The sequence below is a fragment of the Chrysemys picta genome, chromosome 22 (genome assembly GCF_011386835.1).
Source record: "Chrysemys picta bellii isolate R12L10 chromosome 22, ASM1138683v2, whole genome shotgun sequence".
Lineage (NCBI taxonomy): Eukaryota > Metazoa > Chordata > Testudines > Emydidae > Chrysemys > Chrysemys picta.
The window spans coordinates 6,212,782-6,229,819 of NC_088812.1; the positions used below are offsets into that span (position 1 = coordinate 6,212,782).

Genomic DNA, 17,038 nt, shown 5'->3' on the forward strand with positions numbered 1-17,038 from the left:
AAGGTTGAAAGAATTGGGCATGTTTTGTTCAGAGATGAGACGGCTGAAGGGGGACATGATAACAATATGCAAATATGCAAAAGGTTGTTATAAAGAAGACTGTGATCAATTGGTGCCCATGTCCACCAAGGGTAGGACAAGAAGGAATTGGCTTAGTTAGCAATAAGGGAGATTTAGGTTATCTATTAGGAAAAACTTTCTAACTCTAATGATGGTTCAGCACAGGAACAGGTGACCTAGGGAGGTTGAGGAATCCCTGTTATTGGGGGGGTTTAAGAACAGGTTGGACAAACACCTGCCAGGGATGGTCTAGGTGCACTTGGTCCTGCCTCAGCGCATGTGGATGGATTGTTTGATCTCCTGAGGTCCCTTCAACTCCACATTTCTGTGATTCTGTGAAGTGGTGCTAGGCCCTCTGCACTGTGGTCAGTTTGCCCCATAGGTACTCAGCAAAGTAAATGGGGCTGGGAGAAGTGGTAGGGGAGGAGGAAGGAGAGCAGGGCATGCTGAGAAGACAGTGCTTTCCTGTGTGCAGTACTGTGAGTAAATATGATATAATGCAACAGGACATGAGTTGACTTGGCTTCCTGTCTAATTTCTCCAAGATAAGGAGGCTGCAAAGCTCAGAATCCTCAGAACTCGACCTGCCCTGATAGCATCTGAGCCACCATGGGAACCCGAGGTGACACGTATCCATTGGGTGAGTGGAACAAAGTCCATGGGCTGAACTCAGGTGGGGCTAGGAGAGTGCAGAGGGGCCCATGGGTCTCTCTGCACTAGGGCTGGAAGGTGAACGTTCCAGCTCAAGAAAACATAGTCGCATTAGCTCTCATCTAGCTAGAAATAGAAGTGTTGCCATGGTGGTGGGAGGGGCTGGCCGCACCGAGTGTGTACCTGTGGTCTTGGACGGGATTGTAGTCGGGGCAGAGAGCCTCTCCTGTTACTTGCCCAAATGCGGCCACGCTTCAATTTTTGGCTGCCAGCTGGGTCAGAGCAAGCCCGGGTATGTCTCCTTGAGCTAGAATTTACACCTAGACATACGCTACATTGGTGTAACGTGCAATTTCCTCTGCTCCCTCCAGTGCTCACACTGCACCAGCTGAGACTCCATCCTGTCTCACTGAAATCCCCTTAGATTTACTGGGCCAGATTCCTGGGGCTGGCTGAGATGAGCTCACTATGAGACCAGAGCGTGGAGGGGTCCCAGATGGCTTTTCACAACTTTCACAGTTGCTGAGTCCCGGAGGATAACATAAGAATGGCCATAGTGGGTCAGACCAAGGGTCCATCCAGCCCAGCATCCTGTCTGCCAATAGTGGCCAATTCCAGGTGCTCCAGAGGGAGTGAACCTAACAGGCAATGATCAAGTGATCTCTCTCCTGCCATCCATCTACACCCTCTGACAAACAGAGGCTAGGGACACCATTTCTTACTCATCCTGGCTATTACCCATTAATGGACTTAACCTCCATGAATTTATCTAGTTCTTTTTTAAACCCTGTTATAGTCCTAGCCTTCACAACCTCCTCAGGCAAGGAGTTCCACAAGTTGATTGTGCGCTGTGTGAAGAAGAACTTCCTTTTATTTGTTTTAATCCTGCTGCCTACTGTGGATCAGTCTGCTCCCTGGAAGCAGAGCAGCCCAAAACCTTCCCTGGTTCATCCTTAACTGTCCGTAGCCCCAAGGGACCATTCCAGCAGCTGGCAATAGCCAGAGTGGAGGAGTACATTGGCCAGACCGCTCACCTCTGGGAATGTCCACTGTTCCTGGGGCTGTAACACAGAGCCAGTGCACCAGGGGCATTTCCAGATATCTGGTTGAGCCAGATTTCTGTAGGGGCACAAAGCTGGGGTTCCGAAATATTACTACAGTAATAATAGATCTTAATGAAAGAATTGACTTCATTGGATTTACACCAGAATCACAGTGGGGTAAATAAGCAAAATTTGGTCCATAGACAGGGGCCAGGAGACAGATCTCCCTCTCGCTCTCCTTCTCTGTTGCTTATTTCTGTGTATAACATCTTTAAAACAGGTTTCAGAGTAGCAGCCGTGTTAGTCTGTATCCGCAAAAAGAACAGGAGTACTTGTGGCACCTTAGAGACTAACAAATCTTTAAAACACATCTTTTGTTTTTATTTCTGTCAAGTATTTCTCCTCCTCGTCCTGTTCCTCTCTCTACCACGAGGGAGCACTCAAGTGTCATCCGATAAGTTCCCAGGCTGGCAGAACATAATGCTGTATGTGCCGCGTTTGTGCCCATCATGAGAGTCCCACACAGAATCTGTCTCTGCCATGAAGCTAACACAGGCTTGGCAGCTCTCCAAGGGGTGGTTATAGGCACTGTAATGAGGGGTGGGGTCATTGGATCTGGGTGATTAGGACTAGCTGAATTGTTTAGGTGGCGGTTAAATCTATTTCTGAAATATTCACCAATATATGCTGGGCTAATATAATACATCACATGAACAATAGGTATGATTCACATTACATATATTAATATGGATAGTATGTGCTTAATGCATATAACATTCTTATGTATGTACACTTCTGGCAGTTACATGGCCTAGAATGGTGGCCTGTGTCTTTCTATAGTCTTATTCACCTATGCTAAGTATCCCATAACACTTTGCATTAGCCAGGAAAACTGTTAAGATCAGGAGACATGGGCATTCTACTGTAGTAACAGGCAGGAAGTTATAAGGACAATATATACGGGACAAGCCGAGGAGGTGATTCCGCTCTTGGTACCTGGAACTCCTGAATCCAGAACAAAGAGCTAAGGGGTACCGTATGGTACCAGAAATACAAGGTAGAAAGATGGGAGGTGAAGACTAGCCTCAGAGGATGCATACAGTACCTCTTTCCGTGTAAACAGGTTGGGTATAAAAAGGGCAGCTTTAGGGGTGTGACTTTGGACACAAGCCTTCTTTGTAAGGCCAGTTCAGCACTGCTGCCGGAGACGGGTTCCCGGAAATTGGAGTTGTATTGAACTTTTGTTCCTGTAATATGTTATTACTAAGGCTAGGTTTTAGTCACAGGTATTTTTAGTAAAAGTCATGGACAGGTCACGGGCAGTACACAAAAATTTATGGCATGTGATCTGTCTATGACTTGTACTATGTATCCCTAACTAAAACTTGGGCCGGGGGTCTGCAGGTGCTCTTGGGGAGTGGCCCGAGGTGCACCATGGGTCCAGGCAGAGCAGCCAGGGAGGGCTGTAACAGGTGCTGGAGGGGGGAGGTGGCAGCACATGGCCCAGGACCGCTGCTGGTGCTGGGCGGGGAGGGTTGGCGGGGCTAGCCAGAGCTGTCTTTTCAGCTTCTAGGGGGAGGGAAGTCCAGGGGGCTCCACGCGCTGCCCCTGCCATGAGCACTGTCTCCACAGCTCCCGTTGGCTGGGAACCGCAGCCAATGTGAGCTGTGGGGCCACTGCCTGCAGGCAGAAGCAGCGCACAGAGTCCCCTGGCCCCTCTACCTAGGAGCTGAAGGGACATACCAGCCACTTCCGTGGAACACGCCCCTCCCTCAGGTAAGCACCGCCCCAAACACCAGCCCCCTACCCCAACCCTGAGCCCCCTCCCACACCCAAACTACTGCTGTTGCTGGGGAGCTGGGGGTGTGTGGTGGCCAAAGACTGCCCCAGCAGGGGTCGCCCAGGGCCAGCCACACCAGCCGCTGCAGAAGTTATGGAGGTCACAGAAAGTTCTGGAATCTGTGACTTCCATGACCTCTGTGACAGACACCCAGCCTTAGCTATTACTGACTTTTAGCAATAAACCAGACCGATATTGGTTATTTGGTGTATTGGACATATTGCATAAAGAACTAAAGTGTGTTCAAGCAATTGACCATATGCTTTACCAACAGAAGGGAAAACCCAGAGGTGACCATATGCCCCATATTCTTCATAGGATATTGTTATGATATGAATCTGGCATAACAGATGTGTTCTATGCAAGATGGGTCATGAGAGGTATCATTGGAAAGGTTATGATTTACTGAATATGATTATCCTATTTGTATGCATGTACCATTTATGTATCTGAAGTTAGGAATATTGACTATGTAACAATCACAAGAGGGTTTACACCTGGGGAACATCCACCAGACAGTAGGCAATCAGACTTAATGGACCATTTAAGATGGACAATAGGACTTTGAAGATGCTAATCTCCCACCTTCCTGAGAAGATTTCTGGGATGCTGCTTTGACACTGCAGGGTCATGTGATCATGTCACCTGGTACTGGACTACTAGTATTTTTCCACTAATAGGGGTGGGGATCAAACTAGGAAACAAAGAATTCCCTCCATATGTGAATCCTATTGAAGGCAGGGAAGTGAGTTAATCAGGTTTCATTCTTCACAGAATCCCTGCCCAGGATGACTGCTGGAAACATCTTAGGCCCTGTCTACACTGGCAAGTTTCTGTGCAATAAAGCAGCTTTCTGCGCTGTAACTCCTGAGGTTACACACTGCCAGGCCACTTAGTGCGCAGACACTGTGCAGTTGTAGCACTGAAAAAAACACCCCAACGAGAGACGTACAGCTTTCTGCGCCAGGGGAACAGCGCCGCGGTGCCAGTGTAGACACCTTGGTCGATTACAGCCCTGCAATTGGCCTCTGGGAGGTATCCCACAATGCCTGTTCTCACCTCTCTGGTCATCAGTTTGAACTCTACTGCCCTGCCCTCAGGTGACCAGCTGTCATCCCCATCCCGTAAATTCCCTTGGTATTTTGAAAGTCCCCTTCCTGTTTGCTCGGTGATGCGTGCAGGGGTCTCAGTGCATCTTTCCAGGTGGCCATGCCTGCTCCAGCACCAGATAATCCCCTGCTTGGAGCAATGCCGAGCTCCTGGATCTCATCAGCATTTGAGGAGAGGAGGCTGTCGAGTCCCAGCTGCGCTCCAGCCGTAGGAATAATATCTTCAGACAGATTTCACGATGCATGATAGAAAGGGGTCATGACCGGGACACATTGCAGTGCAGGGTCAAAGTGAAGGAGATACAGAATGCCTACCACAAGGCGCGGGAGGCAAACCACCGCTCCGGTGCTGAGCCCACGACCTGCCAGTCCTACAAAGAGCTGGATGTGATACTCGGTGGCGACCCCACCTCCACTGCAAAGACCACTGTGGATACGTTGGTGGCTTGCATGCGAGTCAAAAGTGGCCAGGAGGAGTAAATCTTGGACAAGGATGTGGAGGGAGAGGGGAACCAAGAGGCAGAGGATGACTCGGAGGTCAGAGATGCATGCAGGCAGGAGCTCTTTTTTACCCCAGCGGAGGCTAGCCAGTGACAGATGTTGGATGTTGGTGAAGTACAAACAGGAGAGGAGGCCCCTGGTAAGTGGATTTGATTTTGGGACTCGCTGAAGCGAGTTGTTGGAGGCAGGAGGGTTGCAGAAAGCAGGCTTGTCTCCCACCGCAGGCCTAGTCTGAGCAGAGGAACAGGCTGTTGATTGACTCCCTCACGTCAGGGGAATCTCCCTCGGAGATCTCCAGGAAACTCTCATAGAGATCCTGGGCAATGTGCTGCTGCCGGTTCTTCGGCAGAGCTGCTTTGTTTCTTGTCCCATTTACGGTAACTTTCCCGTGCCCCTGTGCCATCACGGGGGCTGGGCGGCGGGGGGTCCATTGCTCGAGCCGCATAGGGGCCAGGGCAGAAGCCGCAGTCTTGGAGAAGACCCTCCCTTGATTCCCTGCTGATTCTCAGCAGTGAGATATCTTCCATAATGATTACATCCTGTGGAAAGTGTGGGGACAGGATTGATTATCAGCCCCCACCCCCTACAGTTCTGGCTCTCCCCAAGAGCCACATGCCCAGAGTACAGCAGGGTGCGAGAACAGTGATTTACCCTGCCCCTGCGGCTACTCACCATTTTGGGGGACTTGTGGCTCATGTGTGCTTGCCTGGGCTCAGCCAGTTAGTGCCAGGTGTGTGAGTACTGGCTCTGTTTTAAAGCACTGAATCAGTGCTCTTTGTGTTGCAAACAATCCTGCGTCTGTAAAATGTTGTTTTTAAACTTCACAGCGATGACCTTGGAAGCCCAGCCTCCCTCTTTGCTATCGGCAGCTGAACGGCTGCACAGAACTAGAAAGCGGCCAAGAAGAACTAAGGAGGACTTTCTGTGTGATGTTATGATGCACTCTGCCGCCGAGAAACAGGAATTGCAGGAGTGGCAGGACAGTGAGAAGAGGGACCAAAGGAGAACGCGGCGCACCAGAATGAAGCCACGGAGCGGCTCCTAAAGGTTATGGAGCGCCAAGCAGACACGCTCCAGGCGATACTAGCTCTTCAAACTGAGCAGCTCGGCGCCCACCCTCCCCTGCAGCCGGTGTTGCAAAACTCTTTCCCATATGCCCCCCAAACAGCGCGAACACACTCTTATCAACCTCCTGGCTCCAGTCTCTACCTGCGGCATTCCACTCCCCTCACAATCCAGCACTGCAGACTCCCACTACCCACCGCACTCAACACCCATCCCTCTGCAGTTTGGCCCTGCTGAAGTTCAGTACCTACTGCATTGTACTCCAAAGGAGAAGGTTGGATATGATCTCTGGATATACACAAATCTTTATCACTCCCAGGACCTTTCTGTGAAGTAACATTAGGCCATCTGCACTGTGGTCAGATTCGCCCATAGGTACTCAGCAAAGTAAATGATTATGGGGCTGAGAGAAGTGTTAGGGCAGAAGGTGCTTTCCCTTTTCACATAACCTCGGGCACTTGACCCACGGGTCCTTTATCATAGAATATTAGGTTGGAAGGGACCTCAGGAGGTCATCTAAAGCAGGACCAACACCAACTAAATCATCGCAGCCAGGCTTTGTCAAGCCAGGCCTTAAAAACCTCTAAGGATGGAGGTTCCACCACCTCCCTAGGTAACCCAATCCAGTGCTTCACCACCCTCCTAGTGAAAATGTTTTTCCTAATATCCAACCTAGACTTCCCCTACTGCAACTTGAGACCATTGCTTCTTGTTCTGTCATCTGCCACCACTGAGAACAAACTTGCTCCATCCTCTTTGGAACCCCCCTTCAGGTAGTCGAAGACTGCTATCAAATCCCCCCTCATTCTTCTCTTCTGCAGACTAAATAACCCCAGTTCCCTCAGCCTCTCCTCATAAGTCATGTACCCCAGCCACCTAATCATTTTCATTGCCCTCTTCTGGACTCTCTCCAATTTGTCCAGATCCCTTCTGTAGTGGGGGGACCAAAACCGGACACAGTACTCCAGGTGTGGCCTCACCGATGCCGAATAGAAGGGAATAATCACTTCCCTCAATCTGCTGGCAATCTCCTACTAATACAGCCCAATATGCCATTGGCCTTCTTGGCAACAAAGGCACACTACTGACTCATATCCAGCTTCGTGTCCACTGTAATCCCCAGGTCCTTTTCTGCAGAACTGCTGCTTAGCCAGTCAGTCCCCAGCCTGTAGCAGTCCATGGGAGTCTTCTGTCCTAAGTACAGGACTCTGCACTCGTCCTAGTTGAACCTCATCAGATTTCTTTTGGACCAATCCTCCAATTTGTCTAGGTCACTCTGGACCCTATCCCTACCCTCCAGCATATCTACCTCTCCCCCCAGCTTAGTGTCATCTGCAGACTTGCTGAGGGTGCAATCCATCCCATCATCCAGATCATTAATAAAGATGTTGAACAAAACTGGCCCCAGGACTGACCCCTGGGGCACGCCACTTGATACCGGCTGCCAGCTTGACATTGAGCCGTTGATCACTACCCATTGAGCCCGACAATCTAGCCAGCTTTCTATCCACCTTATAGTCCATTCATCCAATCCATACTTCTTTAACTTGCTGGCAAACATACTATGGGAGACCATATCAAAAGCTTTGCTAAAGTCAAGATATATCACAGCCACCACTTTCCCTATATCCATGGAGCCACATATCTCATCATAGAAGGTGATCAGGTTGGACAGGCGTGACTTGCCATTGGTGAATCGATGTTGACTGTTCCTGATCACCTTCCTCTCCTCCAAGTGCTTCAAAATGGATTCCTTGAGGACCTGCTCCATGATTTTGCCATGGACTAAAGTGAGGCTGACCAGTTTGTAGTTCCCTGGTCATCTGTTCAAATTTCCACTTGTAAGCTTCCTTTTAAGTTTAAGCTCACCGAAGATTTCACTATTAAGTCAAGCTGGTCACCTGCCATATTTGCTATTCTTTCTACACATCGGGATGGTTTGCTCCTGCGCCCTCAATGGGTCTTCCTTAAAATACAGCCAGCTCTCCTGGACTCCTTTCCCCTTCATATTAGCCTCCCGGGGGCTTCCTGCCCTAAGGGAGTCTAAGTCTGCTTTTCTGAAGTCCAGGGTCTGTATTTTGCTACTCTCCTTTCTTCCTTTTGTCAGGATCCTGAACTCAACCATCCCATGGTCACTGCTGCCTAGATTGCCACCCAGTTCTACTTCCCCTACCAATTCATCCCTGTTTGTAAGCAGCAGGTCAAGAGGAACACGGCCTCTAGTTGGTTCCTCCAGCAGTTGTACCAGGAAGTTGTCCCCAACACTCTCCAAACACTTCCTGGATTGTCTGTGCATTGGTGAATTGCTCTCCCAGCAGATGTCATGGTGATTGAAGTCCCCCATTAGAACCAGGGCCTTTGATCTGGAAACTTCAGTTAGTTGTCCGAAGAAAGCCCCGTCTACTCATCCTTCTGATACGGTGTCTATAGCACACGCTCACCATAACATCACCCTTGTTGCTCTCGCCTTTAAACTTAACCCAAAGACTCTCAGCAGGCTTTTCTCCAGTTTCAAAACTGTTTTCAGGCTCTCTGCACAGGTACTACTGCAGAGAAGGATTTGGAAAAGCCCTCTGAGGGAAGGGATCAGAAGGAGACCCCATCATCCAGAAGGCATTGGATGCATTGTCCTCGGGATGGGGGTTCCACGACCACAACTCCCAAGAGGAAGAGACGGGTGGTGGTGGTCGAAAGGGGGACAGAGTCATTCATCTGCCGACCAGACCGGGAGGCTTGAGAACTGTGCTGCTTGCCTGTAGCTAGAATCCAGGATGTGTCGGAGTGTCTGCCGAGTCTGATCAAGACCTCGGACTGCTACCCCTTCCTACTTCATCACGTAGGCACCAATGATACTGCCAAGAATGACCTTGAGTGGATCACTGCAGACGACGTGGCTCTGGGAAGAAGGATAAAGGAGTTTGAGGAGCAAACCTCTTCTTCTGGAGGTCACATGCTGCCAATATTCTTCCCCATTCTGTGCTGCAGTCTCTGATTCTTCTGCATATTGTGCTTCCAACACCAAACACTGATTTCTATTCAGAAAATGTTCATGTTCATGTTCTCTGATGCAATGCAGGATTGACACTTGGTTCTCTAGTCCTTGAAGCTTCTCTTCCAATATGCAGACCAGCTTGCACTTTGTACAGACAAAGTCGCTTCTGTCCTCTGGGAGAAAGACAAACATGGCACATTCTGAGCAGGTCACAACAGCTGATCGCTCACTATCCATGTCTTCCTTATAAGAGGCGTCTCAGATGTTGTATGTACTGCTCACAGGAGCCTGGAAGGCAAAAACACATTATGCGAACTCCCCGCAGGCAAACTCCCAGGCAAACTCCCTCTGTTTGCCTGTCCTCTGTTCGCTACTCACTCAGTTCGCTGCTGGCTGCCTTTTTATAAGGCTGCTGGCTTGAAGCAGGTGGCCTGGCTCAAAGCCTTCCCTCCAATCAACCACTCAAGGTCCACCTGGAACAAAGCACTCCCAATTCACACTTTTCAATCAAAAACAACAAGGAGTCTGGTAGCACCTTAAAGACTAACAGATTTATTTGGGCATAAGCTTTCGTGAGTAAAAACCTCACTTCTTCGGATGCATCCGAAGAAGTGAGGTTTTTACTCACGAAAGCTTATGCCCAAATAAATCTGTTAGTCTTTAAGGTGCCACCAGACTCCTTGTTGTTTTTGTAGATACAGACTAACACGGCTACCCCCTGATACTTTTCAATCAGACACCCACCCGGTCAAACAATCACACTATTCAAACAAACAAGCACAAGGTCAAACCAATGGTCACAGCAGACAGACACTCGAATATTCACAACACAGGCCCCCTAATGCAGCACTCACCTTAGCTCCTCTCCGAGGATTCACAGGCAAATTCCCTCTGTTTGCTTGTCCTCTGTACGGTGGTTCTTCGCACCGGCATGTGGTTAATAACTCAGAGCAACTGGCTATAAATAAACACCAGCAGGAGGTGGTGGATCTGGGCCGATATCTGAGATAAAAGCAGACCAAAAGCAGCCTGTGTTGTCTTTTCGCCTCATCCCCCCCTTGTTGCTTCCCCTTTCCAAGTGGGTTTGTCCATTGCATGGACACACTGGGTGACCTTGGGTAAGTCATTACCCCGCACCGTGCCTCAGTTTTCCCCTATGTAAAATGGAGAGACTGTTTCTCCCTTTGCCTGTTGCCATGACACTTTGGGGTCACAAACTGTCTCACTGTGTGTCTGTGCAGCACTGAGCGTGATGTGGCCCTGATCTCAGTCAGCTCTGGGCAGCACCCGGCACAGCAGGACCCTGATCTCGGTCAGCTCTGTGCAGCACCTGGCACAATGGGCGGCCTGATTTTGGTGGGCTCTGGGTGCCACCCGGTAAAATGGGCAGAGCCAGATTTCCGATTAGCCACAGGAGGCACGTGCCTAGGGACGCCGGCATTCTATGGGGCGCATAAAAATTCAAATTTTGCCACTCCCAGGTCCCAGCAGGGGGCGGAGCCGGCTGAGGGGGAGACAGCCCCACACAGCCCTGCTGCGGGAGCGCTCCTTGCTCTGTACGGCAGACAGCGTCACCTCCCAGGGGGCCCAGTGAGTGCAGGCCGGGGGGCAGGGCTTGGGAGAGTGGGTCTCTGGGGGGAGTTCATGGGGCAGCTCTGGGCAGAGGGGGTGTGAGGTGCTGGACAGTTGTTGGAAGGGCGCTGGGCAGCAGGGCACATAAAAGTTAAAAGTGGTGGAGGTCCCCTGCCACCCAAGGTGGTTAAGAGCTTCTGAGCAGCAGGGGTACCCTGCAGTTCCCAGCTGCCTCCAGGCAGCGGGGGGCCCTGGAGCTCCAAGCTGGGGAGGGGGATGACTGCCGAGCCCCTGTGCCTAGGGGCACCCTAAGTATAAATCCAGCCCTGACAATGGTGGGTTCCTGGTCTTTGTTCCTAATACACACAATAAAAGACCCAGTTGCCCTGGTCAAATGTCCAGATCTCAACTGGAATCAAGTAAATATATGAACAGGGATCCCAGCTGGGGCTGATTTCCCAGAACAGCAGGTTTCTAATTTTTAATTCCACCATCGTCAGGGCACTGACTGGCCCATTGGCCCAGGATTGGCAGGACGGGGGCGGCTGGGGGTGTGTACAGCTGAGTGGCAGTTACCATCTGCCCATGGTGCCTTACCCTGTCTCTGCCTTCCAGGGCTCTGCATCGCCCTGTGCCTGGGGGGCACCGTGGCCCACAATAACGGCGTAGAAGGTAAGGTTGACTCCTCCTGGCTAACCTTCCCCAGGGCTCCCGGCTGCCTGGGGTCTCCGGCCTCCGCCCCCTCCAGTCCTTTTCCCTTGTGGGAGGAGAGCAGAGTAAGGGGTCTGGCGAGCCGGGAGCAGCCCCTTGGCGTGGGCGTCTTGGGGTGGGTTTATAGAGCACGGTGGGTGCGTGCAGGGGAGAGGAGAAGCCCCTGTGTAGCCCTCCCCTTCTCTTCCCTGCCCCGTGGCCAGCAGAGAATAGACACTGAGGCCAGGGGTCTACACTGGGGGCTGGAGTGAGGGGCAGATCCCCTTTGTAACCAAGGGCTGTGTTATCGACCAGCCCGAATCAAACCCCTGATGTTAGATGTCAGATGTTAGAAGTGGCATTTGTAGGTGCCCCCGCCCTCTAAAATCGGGCTGAACTGAAACCTGGGACCCACGTGCCCAGCTGGGGGGCGTTTGGGATCAGGACTCTGCGCCCCGAGCCCAGCTCTGCTGCGAATCCCAAGATGGGATTTGGGCAAATTCCAATTGACCCACTGGGGTACCCCAGTGCTGCACCCACCCTGCTCCTTCTGCTCCGATCCCAAGCCCTGCAGCCGGCTAAGCTGCGCTGGGATCCTTCCCCTCACGCTGGCCAGAGGGTCGGATCCCAGCGGAGCCCCAGACACCGGGCAGCTAAAGGATCCAGGAGCCCCCGTAGGCAGGTCACAATCTGGGTCATGGGAGGCAGCACAGACCCAAACTAGCCTCGCGCCCGACTCCGCTCTCAGTCAATCCAGAGCAGAGCCGGGCAGGAATTTCCCAAGGACCCATTTTTTGCCAGAAGATGTCAATTCGGTTCTGAGGAATGTTTGGTTTCACTCAGGAAAAAAGTGCGCGAGGCAGGGGGAGATGAAATAATTTTCAAAATGAAAAATTCCTGTTTTCCTGTTGAAAGTGAGGTTTCGATTTGAAATTGACACTAATGAGCGTAAGGACGACAGCAACAAAAAGGAGAAAAATTGGGTGAGATCGAAAATGTTTCACTTGAACCGACGCCCGGCTCCGGCGGCTCTGCCTGTCTGTGCCGGGGGCTCCCCGGGGAGCCAAGGCCCCTGTGCAGCCGAGGGCAGCTTGTTGCCAGGCGGTGGATGGCGTCGGAGCTGTTTGCCAGGCGCCCAGGGACGAAAATCAGCGAATGGGACGTGTGAAAGGAGTCGATCCCAGTGTGGGTGGGTCGGGGGAGCCGCTCTGCACTGGCTGACCCTGCCCAGCTGTTCCTGCCCCTACAGGTACCACTGAGGACTGTAACAACCATGTGCTGTGCCCAGCAAACGCCAAGTGTGTGAACAACACTCACTGCACCTGCCTGGATGGATACCAGCCACATGGGAATCGCTTCTTCACCGACCCAACGGAGCCCTGTGACGGTAACGGGGCTCCCACATTGTCCGGGGGGCGGCTGGGACAGAGCAGGTCATTAAGGGCCAGAGCAGCCAACTCCACTGACTGCAGGGCCTGTTGGGGGGGCTCAGCCCGGCTGGGGAATGAGGGGGGGCAGCAGCACGGGTGAGCGCCGCCCTCCTGGGGATCGAACCGGGGCCTCCAGAGTGAGCAGCAGGAGCGGCTGCAGCAGGAGCCCTGGTTATACTCCCCTCCCCCCCCCAGGTATCCAAGGAGGGAGGGGGCAGAGGAGAGGCAGTTTGTCACCCCCCCCCAACACACCGGGAGCCTGGAGCCCCAGGGGGACCTATCCCCACCCTCTCCTCACATAGGGGATCTGGGTGTTTGTGAGTTGAATCCCCCCGTACCTGGGACAAGAGGCTTGGGGGGCTGTTTCCGACATTCCAGCAGCAGAAATGGGTAACTGAGAATCAGGCTCTTAATCACTAACCGCTCAGGGCCCTGGTCACCTGCATCCCGTCACCCAGCTCAGTGCGGGGAGTTGAGCGGGAGCATTGATACCGGGAATGTCTTCCTGCCAGGACTGTACAGAGCGTCCCCTCTCACATTACAGATATTAACGAGTGTCAGGGCCCGAGCCCGGCAGACTGCGGACGCAACGCAAACTGCACCAACGTGGCTGGGAGTTACCACTGCATCTGCAGCGATGGCTACGAGTCCAGCTCTGGGAAAGCCAACTTCATGCACGCGAGTGAGAACACCTGCCAGGGTGAGCTTTCCCCTGGCCCCCACCTGCTGAGACCCCCCCCACACACACACACAAATGCTCGTTCCAGGCCTGGCGCTGCACCGGGCTGCTGCCGGCTTTGGCACTGGCCTGAGGCCGTCAGCGAGGCTTTGATGAGACGTGACCCTCACCTCCTCCTGCAGAGCATGGGACCGGGCTCACACCATGCCTGGTGCTTGGACAGGGAATAAACCCTTGGGGTAGAAACAGACCCACAGAGCAAACTTCTTGTGCTGCAGAGATGCGCTGGGAGAGGGGAGGGGACCCTCGCTGGCCCCAGCACGCAGCATCTGAGCTGCCAGTGCCCCACTCAGTCTGGAAAGGGGCCCAGGGAACAGCTCTTGGAATTGGGCTAAAGCGTTCTTGAATTCGCCCCTGTCCCCTATTGCTTGAGCTTCCGCCGGGGGGGAGGCAGCCATGCTCTGCTCTGGCCTCTAGGGCAGGGGTGGCCAACCTGAGCCTGAGAAGGAGCCAGAATTTACCAATGTACATTGCCAAAGAGCCACAGTAACACATCAGCAGCCCCTCATCAGCTCCCCGCCCTGCTCCCAGCTCCTCCCACCCACCGACAGCCCCATCCATCAGCACCTCCCCCTTCCTTCCCACAACTCCCAATCAGCTGTTTCGTGGCGTGCAGGAGGCTCGTGGGGGGGGGGGGAGTGAGGGCACTGCAGGCTGAGGGGAGGGGGCGGGAAGGGGTGGAGTGGGGACAGGGCCTGTGGCAGAGCCAGGGGTTCAGCAGTGAGCACCTCCGTCACATTGGAAAGTTGGCGCCTGTAGCTCCAGCCCTGGAGTCGGTGCCTGTACAAGGGGCCACATCTTAACTTCTGAAGCGCCGCATTTGGCTCCGGAGCCACAAGGTCACCACCCCTGCTGTAGGGGGCACGGTTGCTAGTTCGAGGGACCCTCCCACTCCCCCAAGTTCCCTGCATGGGCAGCGGTGTCAGGGGACATGTCCTGTGACTGGCATTGCCAGCCCAGCCCCAGGCTTCCCTGAGGCAGCCCCAGTTCCAGCAGTCTGGGGCGAGGACATGGGGTTGGCGTTCGTCGGCTCCGTGTGCTGTCCCGGCTCAGGGAGGGTCGCCAGCCCGGCAGACCTCCATCGAAGTGCCCAGACAGCCCAGAGTCGGATCAGTGGTGAAGGCGCTCGGCCGGGTTTATCGCCAATGCAGCCCAGTGCCAGCGCCCATAGATGCCACAGGGACACTGCCACACGTCTGCCTCTGGCAATGGACCCCGACAGTTACAGACTGAGACAAACCATCTGGGATAAATGACTTACGTACCAGCTTGTATGTTTCACAACATGCTTGTTACCTCCCTCCCCCCGCCCTTCCCCTTGTGCCTTTCTCCTGCTCTTCAGACAAAACTTCCCTTATTCACCACCTGGCTTTGTACTTTACTTCTGATGCTTCAGACAAAACATTCCCCACCCCTCAAACCATCTTATCGTGCACTAGGCAGGGGAATCTTGTGCTGGGATGTGGTTACACAGTCACTGGGTTTTGGCAATACCGGTGCTGAGTTCGTGCACCGGACGGTGAACTTGCAGGCAACCCTCTGCTTTATGACAGGATGTGACTGGTGCCTGGGGGGCCACACTGAGATTGCTCAACCAGGGCAAGCTGCAGAGTGGGGCCGACAATCCCCCAAACTGCTGGTTAGTTCTGATACTTAGATTCACCAAGCCAGCAACAAAACAGCTGCTCCGGTACCGTGCTGCTCACCCAGAAGCCAGAAACACAGCTACCGGCTACTTTTCTAGTGTGGCTTTAAAGGGAAAATTTGGGTCATTTAGCCTGCATGTTGCATAACCCTTTCTGGCTCAGTGTCCCACAGGGCCGCACTTTTGCTCAGAGCATCACTTCTGCTGACTTTGGTTCGGGCCTTGTACCAGGCCCCTGCTCCAGGCTCTCTCTGCTCCAGCTCCATGTTGCTCCCCCAGGGCAGCGCTGTGAGAGGGCATGTGCTGGGACTGGCATTGTGTATAAGCACCGACTCAGGGGCTGGAGCTACAGGCGCCAACTTTCTAGTATGCCCCAGTGTGATCGGTGTCGGCCCACCTACCCGCTAGGGGGCGGTGGGGAGCTATGAGGTCACTGGCCGGCCTGGGTCACGCCACCGTCAGCGGGGAATTAGCGGCGGGGCGGCCGCCAGCCAGAGTCTGTAGCGCGCCCCTCAGGCAGGGGAGCACCGGCTAAGGTCAGTAGCGCGCCCCTCAGGCAGGGGAGCGCCGGCAAAGGTCAGTAGCGCGCCCCTCAGGCAGGGGAGCGCCGGCAAAGGTCAGTAGCGCGCCCCTCAGGCAGGGGAGCGCCGGCAAAGGTCAGTAGCGCGCCCCTCAGGCAGGGGAGCGCCGGCAAAGGTCAGTAGCGCGCCCCTCAGGCAGGGGAGCGCCGGCAAAGGTCAGTAGCGCGCCCCTCAGGCAGGGGAGCGCCGGCTAAGGTCAGTAGCGCGCCCCTCAGGCAGGGGAGCGCCGGCTAAGGTCAGTAGCGCGCCCCTCAGGCAGGGGAGCGCCGGCTAAGGTCAGTAGCGCGCCCCTCAGGCAGGGGAGCGCCGGCTAAGGTCAGTAGCGCGCCCCTCAGGCAGGGGAGCGCCGGCTAAGGTCAGTAGCGCGCCCCTCAGGCAGGGGAGCGCCGGCTAAGGTCAGTAGCGCGCCCCTCAGGCAGGGGAGCGCCGGCTAAGGTCAGTAGCGCGCCCCTCAGGCAGGGGAGCGCCGGCAAAGGTCAGTAGCGCGCCCCTCAGGCAGGGGAGCGCCGGCAAAGGTCAGTAGCGCGCCCCTCAGGCAGGGGAGCGCCGGCAAAGGTCAGTAGCGCGCCCCTCAGGCAGGGGAGCGCCGGCAAAGGTCAGTAGCGCGCCCCTCAGGCAGGGGAGCGCCGGCAAAGGTCAGTAGCGCGCCCCTCAGGCAGGGGAGCGCCGGCAAAGGTCAGTAGCGCGCCCCTCAGGCAGGGGAGCGCCGGCAAAGGTCAGTAGCGCGCCCCTCAGGCAGGGGAGCGCCGGCAAAGGTCAGTAGCGCGCCCCTCAGGCAGGGGAGCGCCGGCAAAGGTCAGTAGCGCGCCCCTCAGGCAGGGGAGCGCCGGCAAAGGTCAGTAGCGCGCCCCTCAGGCAGGGGAGCGCCGGCAAAGGTCAGTAGCGCGCCCCTCAGGCAGGGGAGCGCCGGCTAAGGTCCCGGCGTGGCTCTGCCGGGTAGGGGAGCGCAGGCCCACCCTACACCACTGCGCTCCAGCCCAGGGCCCTGACAGTGGCAGAACGAGGGTCCCACCACTGGGTCAGCGGGGTCGTCCCGCTACATAGACTCACCACTGTGCAGCTCTGTCCCTGGGCTACTTCCTACCCGATTGCTCGCCCGAATCCCTCTGGTCCCGTGAGT

At 54.4% G+C, this 17,038-nt stretch overlaps 1 protein-coding gene across 2 annotated transcripts; it reads left to right on the plus strand.

Annotated features, from left to right (window-relative positions):
* Nucleotides 1-557: 557 nt before the first annotated feature.
* LOC122173294 (adhesion G protein-coupled receptor E3-like) lies at nucleotides 558-15,693 on the plus strand. 2 transcript variants are annotated; one of them, XM_065575962.1, is made up of 5 exons: nucleotides 558-700; nucleotides 4,369-5,343; nucleotides 11,449-11,505; nucleotides 12,773-12,910; nucleotides 13,498-15,693. In XM_065575962.1, the coding sequence occupies exons 2-5, from the start codon at nucleotides 5,301-5,303 to the stop codon at nucleotides 13,860-13,862; spliced, it is 603 nt and encodes a 200-aa protein (XP_065432034.1). In that variant the 5' UTR covers nucleotides 558-700; nucleotides 4,369-5,300; the 3' UTR covers nucleotides 13,863-15,693. The 2 variants fall into 2 exon arrangements, with proteins under 2 accessions (XP_065432034.1, XP_065432035.1); XM_065575963.1 differs by lacking the exon at nucleotides 4,369-5,343.
* The last annotated feature ends 1,345 nt before the right edge of the window (nucleotides 15,694-17,038 follow it).

Excerpts from the sequence above, each read along its gene's own strand:
- LOC122173294 (XM_065575962.1), top strand. The coding sequence starts at position 5,301 with ATGTTGGATGTTGGTGAAGTACAAACAGGAGAGGAGGCCCCTG. Across the intron at positions 11,506-12,772 it reads CCACAATAACGGCGTAGAAG|GTACCACTGAGGACTGTAAC; the intron begins GTAAGGTTGACT and ends CTGCCCCTACAG. Across the intron at positions 12,911-13,497 it reads CCCAACGGAGCCCTGTGACG|ATATTAACGAGTGTCAGGGC; the intron begins GTAACGGGGCTC and ends CTCACATTACAG.